At 47.8% G+C, this 27,906-nt stretch overlaps 2 protein-coding genes across 4 annotated transcripts in view; one reads left to right on the top strand and one right to left on the bottom strand.

The window, feature by feature from the left end:
• The window catches only part of LOC120981641 (Fc receptor-like protein 5), a 59,489-nt gene extending 41,570 nt beyond the window's left edge, over positions 1-17,919 (top strand). For all 3 annotated transcript variants that reach the window (XM_040411218.1, XM_040411217.1, XM_040411216.1), the window contains 3 exons: positions 4,596-4,661; positions 15,726-15,751; positions 16,961-17,919. In XM_040411218.1, the coding sequence (XP_040267152.1) occupies positions 4,596-4,661; positions 15,726-15,751; positions 16,961-17,002 (134 nt within the window). In that variant the 3' untranslated portion in view covers positions 17,003-17,919. The remainder of the gene's footprint in view (positions 1-4,595; positions 4,662-15,725; positions 15,752-16,960) is intronic.
• Positions 17,920-17,964: 45 nt separating this feature from the next.
• Positions 17,965-22,084, bottom strand: MRPL24 (mitochondrial ribosomal protein L24). The gene is made up of 6 exons (XM_040411219.1): positions 21,925-22,084; positions 21,134-21,321; positions 19,679-19,774; positions 19,078-19,181; positions 18,395-18,525; positions 17,965-18,245 (listed from the first exon to the last, which is right to left on the bottom strand). The coding sequence occupies exons 2-6, from the start codon at positions 21,317-21,319 to the stop codon at positions 18,109-18,111; spliced, it is 654 nt and encodes a 217-aa protein (XP_040267153.1). The 5' UTR covers positions 21,320-21,321; positions 21,925-22,084; the 3' UTR covers positions 17,965-18,108.
• Between the last annotated feature and the right edge of the window lie 5,822 nt (positions 22,085-27,906).

The following is a 27,906-nucleotide window of genomic DNA, read 5'->3' as shown; positions in this document are numbered from 1 at the left end:
TGTCAGTGTAAATGGATCCGTCCCCATTGCCAAACTGATGCATTCTGAACCGATCCTTATCCATTCAGAATGCATTGGGGCTGAACTGATCCGTTTTGGGCCGCTTGTGAGAGCCCTGAAACGGATCTCACAAGCGGACCCAGAAACGCCAGTGTGAAAGTAGCCTTAGCTGTTGGGGCAGAGAACACAAGGCTGCAGCATATGCTGATGACCTGTTATTACTGTTGTCCAACCCGTCGGATTCACTTCGCATTATAGAAAAATTATTCCAAGATTTTGTCAAGATCTCCAACTTTAAAGTTAATATGAGCAAATCCCAAGTATTAAATATCTCACTCCGTAGCCACCAATTTTCCCTACTCTCTGACATATCCCCCTTTGATTGGTTACAACCCCATATTAAATTTTTAGGCATAAAGATTTCTTCGGACACTTCACAATTATCCAAAATTAACTTCCCTCCTTTACCAAGTGAAATTTCTAAAACACTATCATCCTGGCCTACCCCATATAGGTCATGGCTAGGTCGCAAAAATGTCGCTAAGTGTCTCATATGGCCAAAAAGGGTTAATTATTCTTACCGTTAATTGGATTATCCAATAGCCTCCCCAATGGCAGTGATGGGAGGGTGTCCCCGCCCCCTGGACAGGAAACAACACGGAAGCTGAAGTTTAAAAGGCCTCCTCTCCTTACCTAAATCAGTAAATAACAGAGTACACGGTGGAGATGCCCAAAAAATTATATATTAATTCAAACAGAAAATTTTACATAATCGACTGAACCTCAGAAAGAACATAAGGGTGGGAAATACCCCAGTGCCGTTGGGGAGGCTATTGGAAAATCCAATTACCGGTAAGAGTAATTAACCCTTTTCCCGGCGCCTCCACAACGGCACTGCCAGGATGATTAACATAGAAATAAACTAGGGAGGGACTAATGCAGAAAGGACTCTGCGTCCGAAGGAGAGGTCCTGGTTATGGACAACATCCAATCTAAAATGCTTAAAGGGGTTTTCTCATCTCAGACAATGGGGGCATATCGCTAGGATATGCCCCCATTGTCTTATAGGTGCAGGTCCCAGGGCCTCCACTGCTGCATTGACTTCTTCCTTAATAATGCTCTGCATGAAGTCCATAAGAGAGGGAGACTCTTCTGATACAATCTTTTCAGTACATTTAGGGTATAGGGCTCTTAGAGCAAAAAGATTTTCGGCAAATTGCGCATTTCTTGCGACCTAAATCAGCCCCAGGTGGCGGTGGAGGTTTCCCTTTCCTAAAAGTAATCAAATTTACGAATTTAGTAGGATCAAAGACCATATAAAAATTCCACCAGCACCAGGACCCAGGGTGAAAGAAGGGAACTACAACCCCCCAACATAATCTGACAATTTTGAGAGGAGGCTTACCAGGCTGAGGGCAACTGAGGCAGGATCCTTGGGCTTGCGGGCGGCTTCCAAATCCATAGGTGCCGACCTAAGGAGAGCAGATGAGACACCACAGAAAACCGGCATTCCCGGCTCTTTTTTTAAAGCGGGCATCGGCATGACGCATGCGCAGGCACGTGATGACGCCCACAGCCAATAAACGAGACTCCCCCCATCTTGACCTGGGAGTTTACGCCCACAGAACGCTCCGATACGGATATATCTTCCTTGCTCCAAGACCAGGAGCAAGGGACTGGAGCCTGGGGCTGCCTTCCAGCGAAGGACTTATGCCAAAGGACGGGGAAGGGAGGCAACGCGTCCCCGAGGCCCCCTATCCTCTGCACAGCCCTCCCATATAAAATCCTGGCGCACACATGAGGAACTTTCGCGCGACCCGGGGACAGGAAACAACACTGATTTAGGTAAGGAGAGGAGACCTTTTAAACTTCAGCTTCCGTGTTGTTTCCTGTCCAGGGGGCGGAGACACCCTCCCATCAGTGCCGTTGGGGAGCCTCCAGGAAAATCACATATTTGCTACATGCATTGCCTATACATATTCCGAATTCCTTTTATATAATGGTTAACAAGACACTAAATATGTCTGGAACTCTAAAAAGCTGCATATTAAATACTCAACACTTCAACTTCCGAGACAATTCAGAGGTATAGATTTCCCTACCCCACAGATATTTACTCAGGCAGTCCACCTCAAAAATTATGGATACCTATAGAAGAAGACATTCTACAATTCCCACTTAGACAGTGTCCATCCCTCCCCAAAACCTGTAATACTTGGAGAATTTGGAATTTAGAAGGGGTTAGCTCAAAATGTTCCCCCTTCCCATCTCCGCTGAACCAAATCAGAGATATTTCTGAGACCACAGATGTTAACTACAACAATATTTTACCGAAAGAGATTAAACTCAACATTACCAACATTGACTCTGTTATCGCAAGACACATTCCCTTCTTATGAGGCATTGACTAGACAATTACAGTGTCCCTCTTTATCTCCACTACTCTATAACAAACTTAAGCTTTCCTTTTAAACAGCTTATGCCTGCAGAAAACTTTAATAGACCACAGACCAAATTTAAATCCCTCCTCGCTCAACAGAAACCACCCAAAAAGGTGTTATCAACCCTTAACAAGGTACTACTGTCACCATCAGGAGATATAACACACTCCTTCATCCAGGCATGGGAATCTGACTTAGGCAGGAAATTCATACCTGATGAACTTCAGAGGCTCTTTTTAGCACCTAAACAATCCTCCAGGTGTGTAAGAATGCAGGAAAGTGGTTATAAGATATTAGTCAGATGGCACCTTACCCCAGTATTACTAAATAAATATAATCCTAACTACGATCCCTGCTGTTGGAGATGTGGCCAACACATGGGAACGTACTTCCACTTACTCTGGTCTTGTCCTCTTATTAAACCATACCGGTCCTCTGCCTTTGAACAAATAAACCAAGTTACTGGACTAAGGCTACTTTCACACTGGCGTTTCTGGGTCCGCTTGTGAGATCCGTTTTAGGGCTCTTACAAGCGGCCCAAAACGGATCAGTTTAGCCCCAATGCATTCTGAATGGATAAGGATCCGTTCAGAATGCATCAGTTTGCCTCAGTTCAGCCTCCATTCCGCTCTGGAAGCGGACACCAAAACGCTGCTTGCAGCGTTTTGATGTCCGCCTGACGATGCGGAGCCAAACAGATCCGTCCTGACTTACAATGTAAGTCAATGGGGACGGATCCGTTTTCACTGACACAATATGGTGCAATTGAAAACGGATCCGCCTCCCATTGACTTTCAGTGTAAGTCAAAACGGATCCGTTTGCATTATCATGAACAAAAGAAAAAAAAATATATTTTTTTTGTTCAAGGTAATGCAAACGGATCCGTTCTGAACAGATACAAGCGTTTGCATTATCGGTGTGGAACCGTCTGTGCATATACAAGACGGATCCACACCTAACGCAGGTGTGAAAGTAGCCTTACTCTCCCTCTTATTCCAGAAATCTGCTTACTACACCTCTTTCCAGATAAAATCCCGAAAAATACTCGTATTAACGAGACAGCTTCTTGCCGCAGCTAGAATTTTAATCCCTACGTTCTGGAAAGCACATACACCTCCAACCCTAGCACAATGGACAGAAAAAGTAGACTCCTTATACCGGTTAGAAGAATTGGTGAGTTGTTTATACAAAGCCATCTGGAACCCTTGGGCTTAACATCGACATTTCCCCACATAACGCACCCCCCACCCTCTCCTCATACCAATTATAATTGTTTCTCTCATCTCCATACCCTCGCACGTCCTATGTTCTACGACATGAACTCTCGCAGCTAACTTTATTCAACATTGCTCCTTATATATACTAAGGCCACAGGAACAGATCCATTGACCTTTCGAGGACCTCTCAGATGTAAAAGTCTGTCTGTCTGTCTGTAGGACTACCCTTCCCCCCCCACGCCCCCCTGTACCTAACTTCTCCCCCCCCCCCGCCCCCCTGTACCTAACTTCTTCCCCCCCCCTCTCTCTCTTTTACTTTGTTAGACCACATGGGACATATCTGGCCACACCTTTATCTATATGACTGGGCAGGCTAGATGTAACTTTAAGCGACCTGCGCTATAGTACATGTAAACCATTTCAAAATGGTTTCACTGTTATATAAATGTTTATGCCTTTTAATCCTACATGACATGTCTAAATGTAATACCGATACATCGTATTGTTTTATTGCTAAAACGAATAAAAAGTTTAATAAAAAAAATTAAAAAAAAGAAGTCTGCTCTTGTATTCAGTTCTCTTTTATACGTATCACAGAGAACAAAGATGACCTTCTGCCCATCCAAAAGTTTGATTTGCCATCTCCTCAAGGGCTACGTTCCTTGTTTCTCCTTGATGATTTCGATAAGACCCAACGGCTACCTTGTCACAGACAGATCCAAACATACAGCAAATTCTGCAACCTCTCCTAACCTGAGGTGGAGCTGGATCCTATTCATTTCTGTCCCTACCTGGTGGGAGGGTCAATCTAATCTTAAGTGCCGTCATGGAGGATGAAGGTGGGGGAAAAAAACATTTTTACTGGAAAATCCCATTAAACATGTTGTCTCAATCACAAAGCTACTGGTTTTATGTATAATTTTAATACTTTTTCAGCCTCTGCCACCGATTATACTGAAGATGATGACGTCTGCTACACTACCATTAAGTTCCCTCCAAAAGGTCAGTTTTTATATTTGCTTTATAACAAGCCGGGGAAAAAGATTGTTAATTTCTAACGATAATTTGTTTTCCCTTAGTCCTAACAGCAGCACAGATGGGGTTAACCACCCACCGTGGACTGGTAGGACTGGCGGAATGTTTAATGAGCCCAAGCATAATACCTCAATTGAACAATTAAGTATCCCCTTAAAAGGAGGGAGTCAACCCCCAGCCCACTGTGTTTATAGCAAGAAAAAAACTAGACTTACTAGGGTGGGATATTTGTGTGCTGCTGTTAGGACAAAGAGAAAACAAATTATCGTTAGAAATTAATGATTCCCTTACGTCATACCAGCAGCACAGATGGGGAGATAGTAAGAAGAAACCCGTAGGGAGGACCCTCCTGCCTGGCAGAACTAAGAATAGTCTGCCCAAAGGCTGAAAACTCAGCTAGTCTGGCATCTAGTTTTACAAATTACGTCGAGAAGCAGAAGACTCCTCTAGGCAAAAGAAGTAGCCACAGCTCTAGTAGAGTGGGCCTTCACAAACTCCGGAGGGTCCAGAGATTGGGAAAGAGATAATTACTCTTACCGGTAATTGGTTTTTCCAATAGCCTCCACAACGGCACTCACAGGAGGGTGTCCCCGCTCCAGGACAGGAAACAACGTAGAAGCGGAAGATTTAAATGGCCTCCTCCCCCTTACCTAATCAGTCAATAAGAGAGGACACGGAAATGATGCAAGAAACAATATGAATTAATAACTAAGGATAATTACATCATTATAGTAATAAACAACAAAAAGTTATAACAGGGTGGGAAAATCCCAGTGCCGTTGTGGAGGCTATTGGAAAAACCAATTACCGGTAAGAGTAATTATCTCTTTTCCCCGGCGCCTCCACAACGGCATTCACAGGAGGATTGACAGAGTAAATATGCTTAGGGAGGGACTGCAGCTGAAAGTACTCTGCGACCAAAGGACAAGTCCTGGTTTCTATAAACGTTCAACCTGTAATGGTTAAAGAAAGTCATAGGGCTGGCCCATGTGGCTGCCCTGCAAATTTGATACAACAAGACTGATGCGGCTTCGGCCCATTAGGAGGATACTGCTCTGGTGGAATGAGCTCTAATACCCTCAGAAGGTTGAAGATTATTTTGTAAATAGGCAGATCTGATCATAGTCTTAATCCATCTGGCTATAGTTGGCTTACTCGCCGCACGACCTTTGTTGGGGCCTTGGAATGGATAAACAGCTGGTCAGAACATCTGAAGGTGGTAGTGTTATTAAGGTAGCACAGAACGGTTCTTCTCACATCCAGGTTAGGATACCTTTCTTCTTTCTCAGAGGATGGAGAAGGGCAGAAGGAAGGTAGCGAGATTTCCTGCTCGCAATGGAATCTGGAAACAACCATTGGGAAGGAAGGCCGACAGTTTTAGGATTATACGATTATCCAGGATTACCAAATATGGAGACCTGCAGGAAAAAGCCTGGATTTCCCAGATTCTTCTGGCAGTTGTTATTGCCGTAAGAAACACTGTCTTGAGCGTGAGTAATCTCAGAGGGATTTCGTCAACTGGTTCAAACGGAGGATACATTAGAACCGAAAGAACTAGGTTAAGATCCCAGGGCGCAACAGTAGGGCGAGATATGGGAACACTTCTCATTGCACCTTTAAGAAAGCGCCTGACCAATGGGGATTCTGACAATTTAATGTCCAAGAATGCACTTAAGGCCGAAACCTGTACCTTGAGTGTTGACGGTCTTAGGCCCTTATCAAGTCCTGCCTGAAGAAATTGTAAAATTTGAGGAATTTCCGGGGAGATGTTACCCGAGAAGGACAGAAAAGCATTCCAGGTCTTTAGGTATATTCTTGACGTTATGGGCTTCCTACTGGGTAGGAGAGTGGTAATTACTGCATCTGAGACACCTTTTTTCTTTAGGGTCCTGCGTTCAGTCTCCAAGCCGTCAGGTTTAGTTGATTGATACTCTGATGATGTACTGGCCCCTGGTGTAGGAGATCCGGCGTGGATGGTAGAGTCCAGAAGGTTCCTGCGGAAAGCCTGAGGAGTAGGGGGGGAACCACGATCTTCTTGGCCAGTAGGGGGCTATGAAGATTACTTTGGCCCCCTCCTCCTCCACTTTCATCAGCGCTTTGGAGATCAGACTGAATGGAGGGAAGGCGTAAAGAAGACACCTGGGCCACAGTCGAGACAGGGCATCTACCCAAAGTGGATGATCCCCCTGGGAGAGGGAGCAAAATTGATTGGTCCGTTTGTTGACCCTTGTAGCGAACAGATCTAATTCCGGTGTCCCCCACCTGAGGCATAATTGATGGAAAACCTGAGGATTCAAGGACCATTCTCCTTCTCTTAGGGTCTGGTGACTGAGGAAGTCGGCCAATGTATTGTCTTCTCCTCTGACATGTATATAGAGAAGTGAGGTTCTTTTCTGCCCAACAGAAGATCTTTGTGGCTACTGCCGCTAGGGAGCGACTTCTGGTTCCCCCCTGTTTGTTCAAATATGCAACAGCTGTAGTGTTGTCGGAAAAAATCTTTATACTTTTTGGTGACGAGGGGGTGTGAAGGGAGACAATTACGTTGTAAACAGCAGAGAGTTCTCTTAGATTTGAGGAGGCATGTTCCAAGTCTGCTCCCCAAGTGACCTGGACCACTTTCCCGTCTGCATGACCCCCCGAGCCTGTACTGCTGGCAATCATATTGCCCCTTGTCGCCAAAAAACCCCCGTCTGAAGGCGCTTTCGAATTATCCATCACATCAAGGATTTTTTTACTGACCTTGGAATGATCACCCGCTTTTCCAGGGATGAGGCAGTGCCGTCCCAGGAGGATAGAAGTAACGCCTGTAGAGTTCTTGTGTAGAATTGGGCCCACCTGACCAACGGGATTGTTGATGTTAGAAGCCCCAGGATGGTCATGATGTTTCGTATTGATGTTGTATTCTGGCTGCAAAAAAGGGAAATCTTTAGGAGCAGGTCGTCTTGTTTCCCCTGAGGAAGAAAAGACATTAACAGATAGGAATCTAAAAGGACTCCCAGGAAGGTTTTCTCTTTGTTCCGGAATCAAATCCGATTTTTTTAAATTTATCATCCACCCTAGAGTGGAGAAACACTTCTGGACTTCTTCCAGGTGGGACTGGAGGATTTCCACAGATGGTGAGGCTATCAGGAAATCGTCAAGATATGGAGGAATTTGGTGACTTCTGCTATTATTTTCGAGAATACCCTTGGGGCTGAAGAGAGCCCGAATGGGAGCGCTGCAAACTGAAAATGAAAGAGTTGATCTTTTAGGAAGATGGCGATTCTGAGGAACTTCTGATGGTTGATGGAAATTGGAACGTGATAATAGGCGTCCTGTAGATCTATGGTCGCCATGAAGCAATCCTGTGGTAGAATGTTTATTGTGGACTTTATTGATTCCATCTTGAAGCGTTTGTAAGTAATAGAACTGTTTAGACACTTTGGGCAAGATTTATCATTACTCTGACAGCTCACTCCACTTTAACATATGGCTAAAGTCAGTTTTAGTCAAGTCAGATTTATGATCGGCCCTTTAAGACTGTAATAAATGTGGTTTGACGGTAGCAGTTTATCCGTCAGTAACAGCTTTACAAAAGTCGCACATCTTTATGAAAAAGTCGCACGTTTTTATGAAAAATTCACATGTTTGGAGTGAAATTGCGACTTTTTTAATAGTCCCAATAGTAAATCTGTCTAGAGATTAATTTACATAAGAAAGCACGCCCACTTTCAGAAAACTGGCGAGCATAGTGCAGAGCAGAAAAAAGTCGCAAATTTGCGCGCAGTTTTAGCGTTTGGGACTTTTTCACTCCATTATTCTGACCCGAGCTAATGATAAATCTGGCCCTTTAAATTTATTATTAGACGGTATGACCCGTTTGGCTTTTGGATTAAGACGACGGGAGAATAGAAGCCTTTCCCTTGCTCTTCTTTCGGGACCGGATGAATCACGTTCTTCTAAACTAGAGATAAAATCTCTAATTCCAGGCAGGATTGTTTTTCTTTCTGAGGTAGCTTCTTGTTGACTAGGAAGCGGTCCGGAGGGAAGGAACGAAATTCCAACTTTAGTCCTTGTCTTAGGGTGTCTACCACCCACGGGGAGGCTCCTAAATCTTCCCAGATGGTAGCGAAATGTCTCAGTCTGCCCCCTACCTGGCATCTGGCATCATTGCTTTGAGGTTGAGGAATTTTCTGGGTTGAAAAGAAATCCTCTACCCCTACCCTTTAGAAGGCTGCCACTTCTTTGAACCTTCCTTTTTCTTAGGGTCCATTTTGGATCTTTTTTGATTCTAAAAGGAACGTCTCTGCTGGAAGTAGCGATTTTCCGTTGGAAACCCTTTTTTCTTGTCCGCAGCCTTATCCAAGATGTCGTCCAGGGTGGAGCCAAATAATCTGTCACCTTCACATGGGATATAGCATAAACGATTTTTTGAGCTCACGTCTCTTGACCATGTTCGGAGCCAGATTGCCCTTCTGGTGGCATTAGACAGCGCTGCCGATCTGGCGGAGAGTTTGACCAAATCCGCTGAGGCGTCGGCCAGGAAATTGGACGCTTTCTTCAGAGTTGGCAAGGAAGCAAGGATTTCTTCTCGTGGCGTACCCGCCGCCAGATGGTCCTCCAGTTGGTTTAGCCAAACTGAAAGTGCTCTCGCTGTGCAGGTAGATGCTATACCTGGGCGCAACATAGCTGTACTCATTTCCCAATATTTTTTCAACAGGCTTTCACATTTCTTATCCATAGGATCTCTAAGGAGACAGTACCCTCAAAGGGCAGCGAGGTTCTCTTGGAGATTCGGGCCACCGGAGCATCCACCTTAGGGGTTTTATCCCACAAGCTTGAATCAGACTCTGAGAAGGGGTATTTTTGTTTAAAGGAGCTGGTGATGGGCGATCTTTTTTCAGGATCCTTCCATTCTCCTGAAATAAGCGTTTTGATGTTGTTGTGAATCGGAAAGGATCTCTTCTTTCGTTCTCCAAGCCCCTGGAACATTTGATCCTGTATAGAATGTGGTTCCTTCACTTCTTCAATATTCATGGTTGCTCTAATAATTTTTAAGAGCCCGTCCGTCTCTTCTGGGAGAAACAGAGGTTTCACCGAGCCATCATCAGAGGAGGAGGGGGAGGATTCGGAGAATAATTCCCCTTCGTCCAAGTCGACGGCTGTATCAGCGGCCAGGGATCGCTGCGAGGTAGATGGACTTGGAGATAGAGGCATTCTTGAGTCCACGGCAGCACTAACTTTCTCTTTTATCATGGATCTCAGTCTCGAGGAAGGACAGGGATTAATCAGTAACAATCCTCTCTGTGCATTTGGGGCACAGCGGTTTCTTCGACTTAGAGGAGAGGGCCGACAGGATTAGAAGATTTTCATCTTTCCTGAACTCCTTTGATCTGGAGACATCTCGAGATGTCCAGAGGATGTCTAGCAGGTTCCTCGGAGGAGGTGGAAGATGTCAACAGAACCGGGAGGGATATCACCTGGTTGATGTTCTGGAAGGAAGGAACTTTAGGCCTAAAATACGGGAGGAATCTAAGAAGGACTCGGTCATGTAAGAAGATCGTATAGGGCTCATGTGCTGAGAGAGCTTGAAGCTCAGGAGACCCTCTTGGCCGAAGTCACTGCAAGGAGAAACACAAGCTTCCAAGTGACGAACTTTAAATCCACCTCCTCTAACGGTTCAAAGGGGGGAGATGCTAACCCCCTGAGAGAACTACTGATAAATCCCATTGAGGGATGGGTCTCAGTACTGTAGGCTTTAATCTTTTAGCTCCTTTAAGGAACCGTTTGATGAGCGGGTGCTGAGAAAAAGGCCTGTTGAGGCAAGCTGAGATGGCTGAGACTTGAACCCTCACAGTAGAAGAGGCAAGGCCTCTATCAAGGCAGTCTTACAGGAACTAAAGGATAGCAGAGAAGGGCGGATCTGCAGACGCCACCTCCTTTGAGGTACACCAGGATGAGAATATCCTCATAATCCGAGAGTAGGCTCTCTTGGTAGAGTCCGCTCTAGAATGAGACAGCGTTCTCAGGACAGACTGAAAGCCCTTCTATTCCGGGAAGGGACTGATCAACCTCCAGGCTGTCAGGTTCAATCTGTGCAGATCTGAGCAGAGGTGAGTGTCCCACAACACCAGGGGGAGCCTCCAATATTGTCCTCGACTCATCTGGGTGAGCTGGGTAAACCAGGATCTTTTTGGCCAAAACGGTATGATGGCTATCACAGAGGCCTGATCCTGAGGGATTTTCATCAATACCCTCGGAATCATGGAAAACGGAGGGAAGATGTAAGCCAGCCTGAAGATCCAGGATATTGACAGAGCGTCTATCCCCAGGGGGTTGTCCTCCCTGTAAAAGGGAGCAAAACTTCTCCACCTTGGCGTTGAACCTTGTTGCCATGAGATCCAGCTCTGGCATACCCCACTTGAGGACTATCTGCTTGAATATCTCCGGATGTAAAGACCACTCCACCGTCAGAAGACCACGGCTTTGCCGATCCGCTATCATATTGAGGGAGCCTCGAATGTGGATTGCAGATAAGTGGGAAAGGTTCGACTCTGGCCAATCCAGAATCACCTCGATCTCTGATAGGAGGAGAAGTGATCTTGTGCCTCCCTGCTTGTTGATGTAAAGTACCGCAGTCATATTGTCTGACTGGACTTTCACCGCTTTGCCCCGAATCTGAGGGGCGAAGTGAAGGAGGGCTAGCCGGATTGATCGAATCTCGCGGAGATTGGATGAGAGAAGCCGCTCCTGAGGAGACCAGGTTCCGTGAACTGGAGTGTCGTCTAGGTGAGTGCCCCAGCCTACTTGAGACGCATCCGTAGTCAATATGATCCAGGTTGGCTGGGTCATAGACTTCCCGTCTAAAAGATGGCACCACCATCTGAGGGAATACCGAGTTCGCCAAGACAGGGAGCACAGGGAGTTTAGCCCGGCTGCCATCTCATTTGGAGAGGACCTACGACTGTAGAGGACGGAGGTGCCATAAAGCCCAAGGGACTGCTTCCGCAGACGCTGACATGAGCCCCAACATCTTCATGAGAGTCCGGATTGGGACTCGACGGGGAACGGAAAGGAACTCTGCCGTGTTCTGAATCCGGAATCTTCTTTCTGGGGTCAACTGGAGAGACATCCCAGCGGAGTCGATTATGAAGCCTAGATATCTTACTGAAGTCGACGTGTGCACGTTCGACTTCTGCCAGTTGACGATCCAACCTAGGCGGAACAGAAAGGAGATTGCTACCTGAAGATGTTGTTAGGACCACTAGAGAAGAGGCTTTCAAAAGCTAGTCGTCCAGATAAGGAATGATGGTCAGTCCTTGAAGTCTCAAACCCGCCACCACAGCTAGCACCACCGTGGTAAAAGTGTGAGGGGCAGAAGAAATTCCAAAAGGGAGGGCAACAAACTGAAGATGCCTGACGACCCCGGAAACATGGACCGCGATCCTGAGATACTTCCTGGAAGCAGGATAGATCGGGATGTGAAGATATGCATCCTTGAGGTCCAGGGTTGCCATCACGTCCCCCGGATTGAGGACGTGAACTACTGACCTGACAGTTTCCATACGAAACTTCACCTTCCTTATGAACAGATTGAAATACCTCAGATCGATAATCATCTGGAGATCTCCTGAAGCTTTGGGAAACAGAAAAACTGGTGAATAGATCCCTAGGCCCCGTTCTCCTGCCAGAACCTCCTCCAGAGCACCCTTGCAGATGTAGTCCTGAATGTAGGACTCCAGGATCGTCTGCCTGGTAGCTTGTAGAAGGTTGGTCTTGACAAACCTGTCTTGAGGAATAGAGGAGAGGTTGATTAAATATCCCTCAGAAATGATGTTCAGGACCCAGGGATCCGAGATCTCTCGGATCCACTCTTCTCTGAATTGGGAGAGACGACCCCCGACAGGTACATAAAACATAGGAATGGGGAAGCTTACTGGCAAGACGGCAGGAGTAACAGGACTTATCCAAGAGCCTCGAAGAGGCCGGTAGTCAGGAGGTGGATTTTCCATCTTTGGCTCCTCCACACCCTTCGCTGCGCTCTCCAGTCCCTTCGAGACCTTGCTTGCTGGCCAGACCTACCTCTGTGGTTTTGTCTGCCCCGCCCTCGAAAGGACTGCTGGGGAAGGCTCTTCCCCCTTCTTGTCTGAAAGGTCCTCCATGATTTTATCCAGCTCCGAACCGAACAAACGGTTGGGCTCAAAGGGAAGGCCACATAAGTTATACTTCGAAGAACTGTAAGCGACCCAAGGCTTAAGCCATAAAGGCCTACGGGCCGCCGACACCAGGGCCATGGATTTGGCCGCTAACTTCAACTGGAGCTGTGCGGTATCGCACAGAAAGTCCGTAGCCAGGTTGATGGTCTTGAAGGCAGCCAGTATGTCGTCCCGGGAGACCCTCTGGTCCTCGTCAACTTGGATTTGATTAAGGCAAGACCGGAGGAAAGTAGAGACCTCAGAAGTCGCTATAGCTGTGGAAGCGGAAGCCGCAGCTGCCGTATAACCCTGTCTTAGGGTGCACTCTGCTCTCCTGTCAAGGGGATCCTGCAGACTAGACTCATCGTCTGCAGGGACCAGAGTGCACTTGGACAACTTGGCAATAGCCATGTCCACCTTGGGAATGGACCCCCATGAATCCACCAAGGGTTTAAGCCATCGGGAACATGGATTTAAACTTCTTTGTTAAAACCGGACCTTTCTCAGTTTTTTTTCCACTCTGTACGCATGACAGAGAGGAGGGTCTAATCCACTTGGAAGACACGAGGTGACCGACTAGCGGGATCGGAAGGCTCCCCAGGGTCAACATCATGGTCCCCCGACCTGATGGACTTGAGCAATTTCTGTGTCTTTTCAGGGGGTAAAAAACACGACGTCAGCTCCTCCTTATCCGAGGGGGAAGAACCTAAGGCGACCACAGAAGGTCTCTCCACTGGGACAGAGGTCTCCATAGGGGCCTGGGCAGGCATAGGAAGCCTTTCATCCAGCAGGCCTATGACTCCCTTAATAGAGCCATCCACATAAGTCTTCACCCACTGATACATCTCCTGCATGGTAGGTTCACTAGAGGGCTGAACCCTCTAACGACAGCTGTCACATCTGGAGTAGGGAGAGCTGTCCTCCAGCAGGGCGCTACAATCGTAGCAGGACAGATACTAACTCACTTTCCTGCCTTCCGAATCCCACAAAAACGACATCACTGCGGGAAAAAAAGGACAAATAAGACATTTGTAAATTGCCTATCTCAGCGAGAAAAGGTAGAAAAAACAGACCGGAGGCAACTGCGAATAAGAACCGGAGGAAAAAGACACCACAAGTGGAACAAAACCAAGCTCAGGACTGGTAGCTAGCTTGAAAAGCATGTGCAGCCAGAGACCGAACTGGTGCACATGGTGCACACTGCTTCCTTAAATAGGGGAAGGGGAGGGCTCAGCCAACCCCCCCCCGAAAAATCTATAGATTTAACTAAAAATCCCTATTGAAGCAGAAGTCACTGGAAATCCTTCAACAGGAGGAAGCATGCGGAAAAAAAAATGAATAAAATTTGAACGTGAAAACGCAAGAAAATCACGTCGAACGAAATATCCGGAAGTGACGTGATTGAGAATCCCCGCGTCACTTCTGGAAGATGGCGGCGCCCAGGGACCGAAATCTGGAACGAGGACGCCGCCAACCTACCAGCGGAAAAGCTGCTGGCCAACTGACGAGGTACATAAGAAAAAAGGTTCAACCACGTTACCCAATGGAAAAAAGGATCCCCACACTTTCAAAGAGAAAGGGAAGGGGGGGGGGGGGATTAACCGCCTAGTCCACCTGTCCGGGAGGACAGAAAAGAAAACAGTGGGCTGGGGGTTGACTCCCTCCTTTTAAGGGGATACTTAATTGTTAAATTGAGTTATTATGCTTGGGCTCATTAAACATTCCGCCGGTCCTACTAGTCCACGGGGGGGTTAACCCCATCTGTGCTGCTGGTAGGATGTAAAGGGAATTATCATTTGTACGTTTGTTATAAAAAGTTTTTAAACACATAAAGAGGTTGTGAGGTGGTTTAAGTGGAAAAAAATAAATAAAAGCTCCAAAAGAAGTGATACTTTACCAATCCTCCATTGCCCCCTTTCTGATGCCGATCTCTTCCTGGAAAGGACTGCTCAGCCAATCACTGGCCACAGCTCTGACAATGATCGGGTGACCGCCCTCTGACAATGATCGGGTGACCGCCCTCTGACAATGATCGGGTGACCGCCCTCTGACAATGATCGGGTGACCGCCCTCTGACAATGATCGGCTGACCGCCCTCTGACAATGATCGGCTGACCGCCCTCTGACAATGATCGGCTGACCGCCCTCTGACAATGATCGGCTGACCGCCCTCTGACAATGATCGGCTGACCGCCCTCTGACAATGATCGGCTGACTGCCCTCTGACTCATTCCAGCTCTGCTACTTCCTTTATAGCATGAGAAGGCCAAAACTGAAAGCTGTGACCTTACGAGGGGAGGGGGGGGGGGGGTGTCACAGGTTTTTATCTCTTCTTTTATACACTCTAAAATCATCTTTGCTTTTGCAGCTGCTACCTGACATTGAGCACTGCTGCTTAGCGTAACTTTTTTCACACCAGCGTTAGAGACATCCAGCCTGCTGGAGTTCCCTGGATCCAGTATGGTCGGAAAGTACTGCCTGCCTACCAGACTCCATTGACTATTATGACAACCAGCCACTCACCATATAGGCCGAATTGAGGTGGACATAAGTTGCTGCAGGTCAACGTTTTTGTCCTGGCCCTGAACCTACACTGGTTCCCAATATAGTCAAAGGGGGCAGATGGCACTATCCTGCCGGATGTCTCCTAACGCTAGTCTGAAGGTATCCTCACTTGTAACCAGAATACCCAAGTCCTTCTTCTTGGAGATCTTGAGGTGTTGGGTTGAAGGGGTTCACGCAGGAGCACGCGTATTTTTCTCATCACAGCAAATCTTCTCTCATACGCTCTATAATCTGAGGTGGCCATCAGTAGTCATGCAGATGACATGTATCATACTCTGTCTTTTTGTTTCAGCTTCGTCTCACAAAGTCATGGACACTGTAAGTATTTTATAAGAATTTATTTCATAGAACATTATTCTTAGTCACCGGCAAATAGGAATACAACTGAGCAATGCATCCGAGGGTGGCACATCACACCTTCACACATGGGAAGAACCCTATCAGTAGGTAGCCTTACACCCTAGATAACTGCTGGTCCCATCCAGCTGAACCCTGCTCCACCCATACACATGCATGCTCGGCCAAATAGCGAAAGAAGGATGCCACAGCCAGGCCTATATCCCTTGGGAACAAAGGATTGGCATTTTGAAACTTGATCCTTCATTGCTACCTTGAGACATTATATGTTTGGCCCATGCTGCTGAAGTTAGCGGGTTTGGTCGACATTCATCTCATGTGTATGATCAGCTTTATCTACTACTGCAGAGCGCCATATCTACAGGTGCAGTTATTGTAAGGTGTCATCTCCGCCAATATTCCTATATAGACGTAGGATGAAATGAGGGTCTGTCCATGCAGGCTCTTTGGCTATAAAAGATTAAAGTCCTCAGGACTGGTCATCAATAGCTGATCGATGGGGGCCTGATGCGGTTTAGTGCTCTAGTGAGTGCTGCAGCCCATCACATTTATCAGTCATATGGTCTAGGCCAGGCATCCTCAAACTGCGGCCCTCCAGCTGTTGCAAAATTACAACTCCCAGCATGCCCGAACAGCCTACAGGGTATCAGCCTACAGCGGGGCATTGTGGGAGTTGTAGTTTTGCAACAGCTGGAGGGCCGCAGTTTGAGGATGCCTGCTCTAGGCACAGGTCAGTCCTATTCAAAGGAATGGGGATGAGCTGCAATACCAAGGCCAGCCACTACACAATGTACAGCGCTGTGCTTAATAAGCTGCGAGGAGGGCACAGCGCTCATTTTGCCTCTTGAAACAGCTGATCGGTGGGGGTGCCAGGGGTTAAACCCCCACAATCAGATATTGAAGACCTGCACTCTGAATAGCCTTCAATTTCAAAATCCTAGACAACCCCTTTAAAGTAACACTAAACATAAGAAAACATAATTGATCCAATGGTGACTATGTCCCAGGAGATCAGCCTTGGCCTACTTCTCACCGTCCACCTCATATAGACGCCATGTGCTCAGCCGATGAGGTGCCCCTTTGTTTCAGCGATCAGTGGGAGATGGGACACACGGGTCTATGAGTTTGACCAGGACACTACCTTCAGTCTGTACCCTTCTTGCTCCGCAGGTTATCTACTCAGCCGTCAAAATTAAGGTCAGTGACACCTGAAGACCCATGGCACCAAACATCAGACATGACGGTTATTCTACAGTGATGGACCAAGACAGAGGAGGTTTTCTGAAGACTAGCATATTGTAGTGGTATGGCAGACCCCTCAAGAAGAAACGTATCCGTCACTGAAAGCCATCTGCACCTAATGAGCCTCATTCACACAAAAAATAAAATATATATATATAAGTTATTCCTGTCTTACGGTGAATTAAAGGGGATGTCTGGATATTAATGGCATCTTCACAGGATAGGTCATACATTTTCCAACAGAAGCGGGTCCCAGAAGTAGGACCTCACGAATGTGGCTCGACAGGAATGGACCGGTCATATCCACAGCTCTCTCCATTCACAGATATGGGACTTCCAAAAATAGGCAAGCACATGTGCGGCCTCCAGTCCAGCCCTGGGGGCATGCAATGGGGCACCGTTTTTTGTAGATAAAAGTGGGTCCTAAACCTATTGGACCTTTATGGCCAGGTCTCCAGATGGAACAATCCCTTTAAAACATAACGGATACAGCGCTGTATGTTACTGCCGTTTTATGGCCATGCGGTATTGTAGAAGGGCTGCAACCCGCATCACTTAGATGTAAACCCATGTCAGAGCGGACTCTGGCCTCTTTGTGTGAACTGGAGAGAAGTGGTGCCAAGCATCAGGTAACCACTTCTCCTGGCTGGGCATGAACGTGTTCTTCAATGGGGAGAGGGTATAACCCGCTGCCAGACTCCTCTGTTGCGATCCAGTGGGAAGGCCCCATATGGACGGCTGGTCCCACCAAAATCACCAGATTTGCCAGACATGCACCTAGTTTATATGGCCTTGGGAACATGGGATTGAAAAAAAGTTACTACAAAAAGTTGAAAATGCAAGTGCACACACCTTAATGTGTTTGAGTTTTAATGTAATATAGAAATCTAACCTAATGGTAAAAAAGTCAGGTTGCGGATAATAACATTACCTGTCACGTGGTGCAGTCAATACTACAAGTGTCCAAGTGACAACGTCCCCCTCCCCGCCAGACATCAGGACAGTGCTCGTAACCCCCGATATACGTGAACGGCAGATCACCGGCCTCAGAGGACTGGGGTTGTAGTCCGTACCCGTTAGTACCAGAAGGATTTCCTGTGGCGTCTGTTCTCTACGATGCCCATTGCATTCATGATTTCCTCCTGGAGGGTTTTCAGTGACGGGACATAGGTCCTCTCCAAAGCATCTTCTACAGAGGTGTCCTTAGGACCATCTAGTAGGAGAGGAAAACAAATGAGAAACGGGATATGGGACCCAATGTGATCACTACTGAGGTCACCCAGCTGTAACGGCACATAAGGATTTAGCTGTAGACTGCCCGTGTGTGTGACCGCTGTACACAAGACTGATCGGGGGTCTCACCTTTCCACTGCTCAGGGATGATGCCGTCTCGTCTCTGGAAGACAGGTTTAGGAATGATGCGTCCGGTCCGTAAGGACACTCTCACCCGATCGCCCTCCTCCGTGTATCGCCATTCCACCTCTGTCGGCTTCCTGGAGCGCAGAAAACATTTATATCCAATAGCAATAAAGGAAGAGACCCCAGGAACTCCCCCCCCCCCCCCCCCCCACCCCACCGACAAGTGCCCCTGTCCTATTAAATGGTGGAGGCGACAGCACTGAGACTACATCAGATAGTTAGACCTAACACCATGTGAACATGATCAGCCATAACATCTTGTGACATGGTTATCAGGCAGCAAGTCAATATTGGAAGCTGGAACAATGAGCAAGCGTGATGATCTGGGTGCTTCCGACAAGGGCCAGATGGTGATGGCCAAGTAGGACAGGGTATATGGTTGCCACTATTCTTTAGGTGGTGAAGGATGTCCACAATGCAGAACTACAAGGTCCCGCACAGCACTTCCCCCATTTCTTTCACTTTCATGTCCACAACGTACAGATTTGGTTTCCGATAGAGAACTACAACTCCTCACAGATGGCCATTTTAGACATTGAGAGGAAGTCCCATCTGCTTCATTTCCAGGTTCGTCACAAGCAGGTCTGAGATATTACACGACAAAGAGAGTGGGAAGAGCAGCTCACCTGTCGGTGGGATCCACGAGGGCCACCTGGTTCAACAGGAGAGGGGCTTCACTGGGCACAAGGATCCCTCTGTACTCCCCAGACTTCCCAACATAGCGATAATGCTGAAGAGTGAAGAGAAAGGTCAGGATTTAACTATTTACAGTATGTCTGTGACCCAACCAGCTCAATCAGAAGAGTGACGACGGGTGGGTACGCCGATTATGGCTTCTTTAAATCGTTCAAGATGGTTCTCCCCTGCAACATACCAGCAGTGCCATCGGGGAGGTGGTCAATCGAGTAAATCACATGACCGCTGCCAACTTGGGAGTCATGGACAAGGCACCTTCAGCGCTCAGTGCATACATGGGGAACTTTAGCGCATGCACGGTTTTCAAGTGTCATTAGTTTGAACCATTTCTGGAATTTCACCAAAAGAGTCTGAAAGACTCGGGCCCCCAGCGATCACTAGAATGGGGCCCCTTACCGTCTGAATGGAGCAGCAGACACAGACGCCTGTTCTAGTGATTGCCCATCCACAGGGTAGTCATGGGACAACCCCTTCGGGTACTGCCCCCAACGTCTGACTGTGCACCCTCGAATGTACAATATGGCCGCTCACCGTGTTCAGATTCTCCACCACCACCCAGTTTCGGGCTCTTATCACTTGGGACACCTTTCCCTGTTTTCCTGTGTCTTTACCAAAGAGGACTTCCACCTGGAACACAAAGCGGACAGATTAGAGGACACGAACCCGGAGGAAAAAAACATCACAGAAACAATGTACCAAGCCAGGAAACATAATACATGGCGTCACCACTACATTGTAAGAAGCCTATGGGGAAACAAATGTATGAAAAACCTCCATACCCAGAGCATTACAAACCATTCTCTACATGGTCTGCTCTATAATTCACTGTACCAGCAGGATCAACCTTATTAAACAGGCTCTGGTTTGGAGCAATTTGTTTTTCGTTCCATACACTAATGAGGTCATCAGTGCACATAGGGGTGGGCCTCTCCCCTCGGAGCACCGCTGCCTTCCCTGCTCACCCACTTCCACCTCCCCTTCAGTGAAAGGGACAGGAATCCTCACTGTCTTCTTACCTGGCCATATAATCCTGCGCATGCGCAGTACATCTCGGTCAGTTTTTCCCTGATGTGAGGGCGCCTGGCTCTGTTACTCAAGGGGATGGGGAAAGGCCAAGAGGGGAAGACCTCATCAGCACACGGAATCAAAGACTACCTTCTCAAAACCAGGGCAGCAGACGTGAATAAGAGAGGGATCGTTTCAAGCAGCAGGGTCAACCCTACCATGGTGCATGCCCGGTTTTAGAGGGTTAACCTTACTGACGGGTACTCCTTAAAGGCTGACAGCACTAGGTAGGGGGTCGGAGAGAACAGAGCAAAAATACCTTTTGCAGAGATCTTATCAGGAATAGTGTGAATGTGACCCTATTAATCACACAGACTCTCCTCTGCCAAGTGTCCAGGAGGCGGAGCTTTAGTGCGAAGTGCTCTCTGCGCTGAGCTTCTTCGCAGCCCCTCCCCTGAGTGACAGCTGCAGTGGTCTCCTGATTGGACGAACAGATGGGCAGGGCTGTGAAGAAGCTCAATGCAGAAAGCACTTCGCACTAAAGCTCCGCCTCCTGGATACTCGACAGAGCAGAACAAAACTTCATGTTCATGCTTCTCCTGATGAAAAAAGGTCCTCAAAAGGGCGTTTGTCCTGTTCTCTCCAGCCCCTACCTAGTGCTGTCAGCAGTTTAACATGGTTAACATGCACAAAATACCTGGGCATGTTATCAGCCTTAGGGGTCATGCACACAAACGTATTTTTATTTTGTTTGTGTTCGTTCCGTTTTTTTTTTGTGCGGCGCGTATGGGGAAATCTTCATTTTAATGGGACTGCAAGAATGGAAATGACTCAGTGTCCATTCCGTTTCCTTTCCGCCAAAAAATAGAACATGTCCTATTCTTGTCCGTTTTGCGCACAAGGACAGGCATTGTTACAATGGATCCGGGCGGCTACGCGCGCTGACCTCGCCGGCGGGACACACAAGGACCCTCTACTTACCGTGTCGCCCCGGAAATACGCCCACTCATCTTTACTAATGGGCTCCACAAATATCTTGGATCTTCTCTTCCCGGGAGGGTTCTTCTTCTGAGCGGCCAAAGTCGAGGGTCGGCTGGTGCCAAAGCGGTAATCGCGCGGTAACTTGATCACCTTAGAGGGCAGGGCGAGGAGCGCGGTGAGACGCATTTCTGAAAGAAGCCAAAGGGAGTCCGCGTTTTATCGCCGGGTGCTTAATATTGCGCTCACCTACCTGAAGAGAGGTTGTCACGACCAGATGGGTGGGGGTCCGACACCCCATCATCAGGCGATCCGTCAGAACCAGCACAGCTCCACGTACAGGGTCAGCACTGGGCTAGTTCCAGTGCGCAGCGGCCCCCAGAGTAGGACCCCCACCATCCGATATGTATACACCCACCAGCTAGCCCTCCATCCCTGCTTGTTGTCAGTGAACAGCTGAGAGCACCAACACACTGTCACCAGCCAGGCTCACGTGTCATATGGGAACAGACAGGGCATGTGTGCTTTTGTTCACTGACAGCAAGCAGAGAGCCACTGAAACCCATCATTGTAGAGGGGTCTTCTCAATATAATGCATGGAGCCGGTCTGACTGCAGGGACCCAAGGGTCAGCAGAGGACTACAACACCCAGCATTCACCTGAAGAACCTCTCCCATAGTAATACTATGTAACAGGTTCCTCGGGTGCATGCTGGGTGTTGTAGTCCTCTGCACAGAGGGTACATACAGGAGCTGTGACCTTCACCCCAGAGCTCTGCAGTCCCCGCTCCTCACCTCCTGCAGTCCCGCACGTGTCTCCGCACAGAAACGCACAAATGTCGCGCTAATCTGTCACCTCCCTCCGAAAAACGTGCGACACGCTGCAGATACCGCAAATAGTGGACACTGCTCGTCCTCGGCCGTCAGCGCCGCAAAGCGTCATGGGAGTTGTAGTTTTTACAACGCGACGGCGCTTTTTTTTTTTTTTCCCCTAAGCAAACTTTATGTGCAAAACTACTAAACGAACACTGCTCTGGAGCGCTGGACTACTGCCAGGCCTCTTATAGAGCCACCAGTCAATGTACACAACAGCTGAGGACGAGGGGATTTTATTTTATAAGTGCTCCCATATGAAATGAATGGGGTTTGTGCAAATAGCACTGGCCCCATATTATAGTGCTGCCTGGTTAGTGCCCCCCTTACACAAGTGCTGCCCCCTTAATGCCCATTAGTGAAACTCTGCAGTTTAAATAAAATAAAAAGTAATCCTCCCCGGCCTATGCTCTCTGCTGGCATCACTGCATCACTGCATCACCACACCTGGTGCTGGGAATAAAGGGCATTCAGTTCTCTCCATAGCCTCAGGACACAGATACATTTGAAATCAGGATATACCTCAGCCATCCCAGGACAGCCGCCCAAATCCGGGGTGTTGGGACGTATAACACTCGGGGTACAGGATACTGACAGTGACACTTGGGGTACAGGATACTGACAGTGACACTGGGGGTACAGGATAATGACGCTGACACTTAGGGGACAGGATAATGACACTGACACTTGGGGTACAGGATAATGACACTGACACTTGGGGTACAGGATAATGATGCTGACACTTGGGGTACAGGATAATGACGCTGACACTTGGGGTACAGGATAATGACGCTGACACTTGGGGTACAGGATAATGACACTGACACTTGGGGTACAGGATAATGACACTGACACTTGGGGTACAGGATAATGATGCTGACACTTGGGGTACAGGATAATGACGCTGACACTTGGGGTACAGGATAATGACACACTGACACTTGGAGTACAGGATAATGACACTGACACTTGGGGTACAGGATAATGACACTGACACTTGGGGTACAGGATAATGACACTGACACTCGGGGTACAGGATAATGACGCTGATACTCGGGGTACAGGATAATGACGCTGACACTCGGGGTACAAGATAATGACACTGACACTTGGGGTACAGGATAATGACACTGACACTTGGGGTACAGGATAATGACACTGACACCTGGGGTACAGGATAATGACACTGACACTGGGGGTACAGGATAATGACACCGACACTTGGGGTACAGGATAATGACACTGACACTCGGGGTACAGGATAATGACACTGACACTTGGGGTACAGGATAATGACACTGACACTCGGGGTACAGGATAATGACACTGACACTCGGGGTACAGGATAATGACGCCGACACTTGGGGTACAGGATAATGACGCCGACACTTGGGGTACAGGATAATGACAATAACACTCGGGGTACAGGATAATGACACTGACACTCGGGGTACAGGATAATGACGCTGACACTCGGGGTACAGGATAATGACACCGACACTCGGGGTACAGGATAATGACACCGACACTTGGGGTACAGGATAATGACACTGACACTTGGGGTACAGGATAATGACACTGACACTCGGGGTACAGGATAATGACGCTGACACTTGGGGTACAGGATAATGACACTGACACTCGGGGTACAGGATAATGGCGCTGACACTTGGGGTACAGGATAATGACACTGACACTCGGGGTACAGGATAATGACGCTGACACTTGGGGTACAGGATAATGACACTGACACTCGGGGTACAGGATAATGACACTGACACTTGGGGTACAGGATAATGACACACTGACACTCGGGGTACAGGATAATGACGCTGACACTCGGGGTACAGAATAATGACACTGACACTCGGGGTACAGGATAATGACACTGACACTTGGGGTACAGGATAATGACGCAGACACTCGGGGTACAGGATAATGACGCTGACACTCGGGGTACAGGATAATGACACTGACACTCGGGGTACAGGATAATGACACCGACACTTGGGGTACAGGATAATGACACTGACACTCGGGGTACAGGATAGTGACACTGACACTCGGGGTACAGGATAATGACACTGACACTCGGGGTACAGGATAATGACACTGATACTTGGGGTACAGGATAATGACACTGACACTTGGGGTACAGGATAATGACACTGACACTCGGGGTACAGGATAATGACACCGACACTCGGGGTACAGGATAATGACACCGACACTTGGGGTACAGGATAATGACACTGACACTTGGGGTACAGGATAATGACACTGACACTCGGGGTACAGGATAATGACACTGACACTCGGGGTACAGGATAATGACACTGACACTCGGGGTACAGGATAATGACACTGACACTTGGGGTACAGGATAATGACGCTGACACTTGGGGTGCAGGATAATGACGCTGACACTTGGGGTACAGGATAATGACACTGACACTTGGGGTACAGGATAATGACACTGACACTTGGGGTACAGGATAATGACACTGACACTCGGGGTACAGGATAATGACACTGACACTTGGGGTACAGGATAATGACACTGACACTTGGGGTACAGGATAATGACACTGACACTTGGGGTACAGGATAATGACACTGACACTTGGGGTACAGGATAATGACACTGACACTCGGGGTACAGGATAATGACACTGACACTCGGGGTACAGGATAATGACACTGACACTTGGGGTACAGGATAATGACACTGACACTTGGGGTACAGGATAATGACACTGACACTTGGGGTACAGGATAATGACACTGACACTCGGGGTACAGGATAATGACACTGATACTTGGGGTACAGGATAATGACACTGACACTTGGGGTACAGGATAATGACACTGACACTTGGGGTACAGGATAATGACACTGACACTCGGGGTACAGGATAATGACACTGACACTTGGAGTACAGGATAATGACACTGACACTCGGGGTACAGGAGATGATTATATACTGAAAGTGAAATATACACTGCTCAAAAAAATAAAGGGAACACTTAAACAACACAATGTAACTCCAAGTCAATCACACTTCTGTGAAATCAAACTGTCCACTTAGGAAGCAACACTGAGTGACAATCAATTTCACATGCTGTTGTGCAAATTGGATAGACAACAGGTGGAAATTATAGGCAATTAGCAAGACACCCCCAATAAAGGAGTGGTTCTGCAGGTGGTGACCTGACCACTTCTCAGTTCCTATGCTTCCTGGCTGATGTTTTGGTCACTTTTGAATGCTGGCGGTGCCTTCACTCTAGTGGTAGCATGAGACTGAGTCTACAACCCACACAAGTGGCTCAGGTAGTGCAGCTTATCCAGGATGGCACATCAATGCGAGCTGTGGCAAGAAGGTTTGCTGTGTCTGTCAGCGTAGTGTCCAGAGCATGGAGGCGCTACCAGGAGACAGGCCAGTACATCAGGAGACGTGGAGGAGACCGTAGGAGGGCAACAACCCAACAGCAGGACCGCTACCTCCGCCTTTGTGCAAGGAGGAACAGAAGGAGCACTGCCAGAGCCCTCCAAAATGACCTCCAGCAGGCCACAAATGTGCATGTCTCTGCTCAAACGGTCAGAAACAGACTCCATGAGGGTGATATGAGGGCCCGAAGTCCACAGGTGGGGGTTGTGCTTACAGCCCAACACCGTGCAGGACGTTTGGCATTTGCCAGAAAACACCAAGATTGGCAAATTCGCCACTGGCGCCCTGTGCTCTTCACAGATGAAAGCAGGTTCACACTGAGCACATGTGACAGACGTGACAGAGTCTGGAGACGCCGTGGAGAACGTTCTGCTGCCTGCAACATCCTCCAGCATGACCGGTTTGGCATTGGGTCAGTAATGGTGTGGGGTGGCATTTCTTTGGAGGGCCGCACAGCCCTCCATGTGCTCGCCAGAGGTAGCCTGACTGCCATTAGGTACCGAGATGAGATCCTCAGACCCCTTGTGAGACCATATGCTGGTGCGGTTGGCCCTGGGTTCCTCCTAATGCAAGACAATGCTAGACCTCATGTGGCTGGAGTGTGTCAGCAGTTCCTCCAAGACGAAGGCATTGATGCTATGGACTGGCCCGCTCGTTCCCCAGACCTGAATCCAATTGAGCACATCTGGGACATCATGTCTCGCTCTATCCACCAACGTCACGTTGCACCACAGACTGTCCAGGAGTTGGCAGATGCTTTAGTCCAGGTCTGGGAGGAGATCCCTCAGGAGACCGTCCGCCACCTCATCAGGAGCATGCACAGGCGTTGTAGGGAGGTCATACAGGCACGTGGAGGCCACACACACTACTGAGCTTCATTTTGACTTGTTTTAAGGACATTACATCAAAGTTGGATCAGCCTGTAGTGTGTTTTTCCACTTTAATTTTGAGTGTGACTCCAAATCCAGACCTCCATGGGTTGAAAAATTTGATTTCCATTTTTTTATTTTTGTGTGATTTTGTTGTCAGCACATTCAACTATGTAAAGAACAAAGTATTTCAGAAGAATATTTAATTAATTCAGATCTAGGATGTGTTATTTTTGTGTTTCCTTTATTTTTTTGAGCAGTGTAGGATTTGCAGCACTCCAGACCCCAATTTGGGGATAGTATACTGATAAAAAAGATGATAAATAAGCGGTGCCCGCGGATGGAGATCCTGGCTGGGGGTCCCGTCAAGAAGCAATATGTAGAAATCCACAGCACTCGTCAATTTATGTGAAAAATCCAGTTACTTTATTTGTATCAGCAGCATAAAGATAGCGACGTTTCGACCATCTCTGGTCTTTCTCAAGCAATGACATCACACAGCATAATGTGAGCGGGTGTGTATATACCTCCCCTTCTATGGGGGGGGGGCATTATATCACATGATACATAACTGGTATAAAGGGTGAATATCCTTTGTGAAAGCTACAGTCTTGTAGGCTGTGATGTCATCATGTGAATGACACATGAGGATATTATGACATCATCATGGAAGCCGGTGCAGCTGAGCTCCAGGCACTTCTTGTCAGTCATCTTCAGGACAGAAAACAGATAGAATATCACTATGGCTGACAGGAGACGCCAGTCCGGTAAAATCCGAGAGCGCACACTGCGCAGTAAGAGAAGGCTCATCGCATACAAGAGAACCAAAGCCGGCCGCCTTGGTAATGTTCATGATCATTTACTACTCATGTGTCATAGTCCCAGGATCATCTGCTATTGCTTGATGGACACCAACATATTGCAGGACATATATACCTCTCCCCCGTTACCACATAGCCCCGACTGAGGGACTGACCCCAGACAAATTAGGTGGCAGTGGACCCAGCACCAGACCTATAATATTGGGTGCTACTATGGCGGCGGCCTACCACACAGGCCGTACTCTACAGGGTCAGAATCTGCCAAGCCAGTGTTTGTGTAAATTCTGATTGGCTGAGGAAGCAAAGTGATGTCACACTCTGTCGCCCTGACATCCTTTTGGATATAGTGTCACTGTCTCTGTACTCCGTAGACTATAGTGCCACTGTCACATTAGTCCATACACTATATCGTTACTGTCCCAGTTGACCGTACACTGTAAGGGTTACTGTTCCGGTAGTCCACACGCTATATTGTTACTGTCCCGGTAGTCCACATGCTATATTATTACTGTCCTGGTAGTCCACACGCTATATTATTACTGTCCTGGTAGTCCACACGCTATATTGTTACTGTCCTGGTAGTCCACACGCTATATTATTACTGTCCTGGTAGTCAACACGCTATATTGTTACTGTCCCAGTAGTTCACATGCTATATTAGTACTGTCCGGGTAGTCCATACACTATAGTGTTACTGTCCCGGTAGTCCATACACTATAGTGTTACTGTCCCAGTAGTCCATACACTATAGTGTTACTGTCCCGG

This window comes from Bufo bufo, chromosome 11 (assembly GCF_905171765.1).
Source record: "Bufo bufo chromosome 11, aBufBuf1.1, whole genome shotgun sequence".
NCBI classification, from domain to species: Eukaryota; Metazoa; Chordata; class Amphibia; order Anura; family Bufonidae; genus Bufo; species Bufo bufo.
This window is presented reverse-complemented; position numbering and strand designations above follow the sequence as displayed.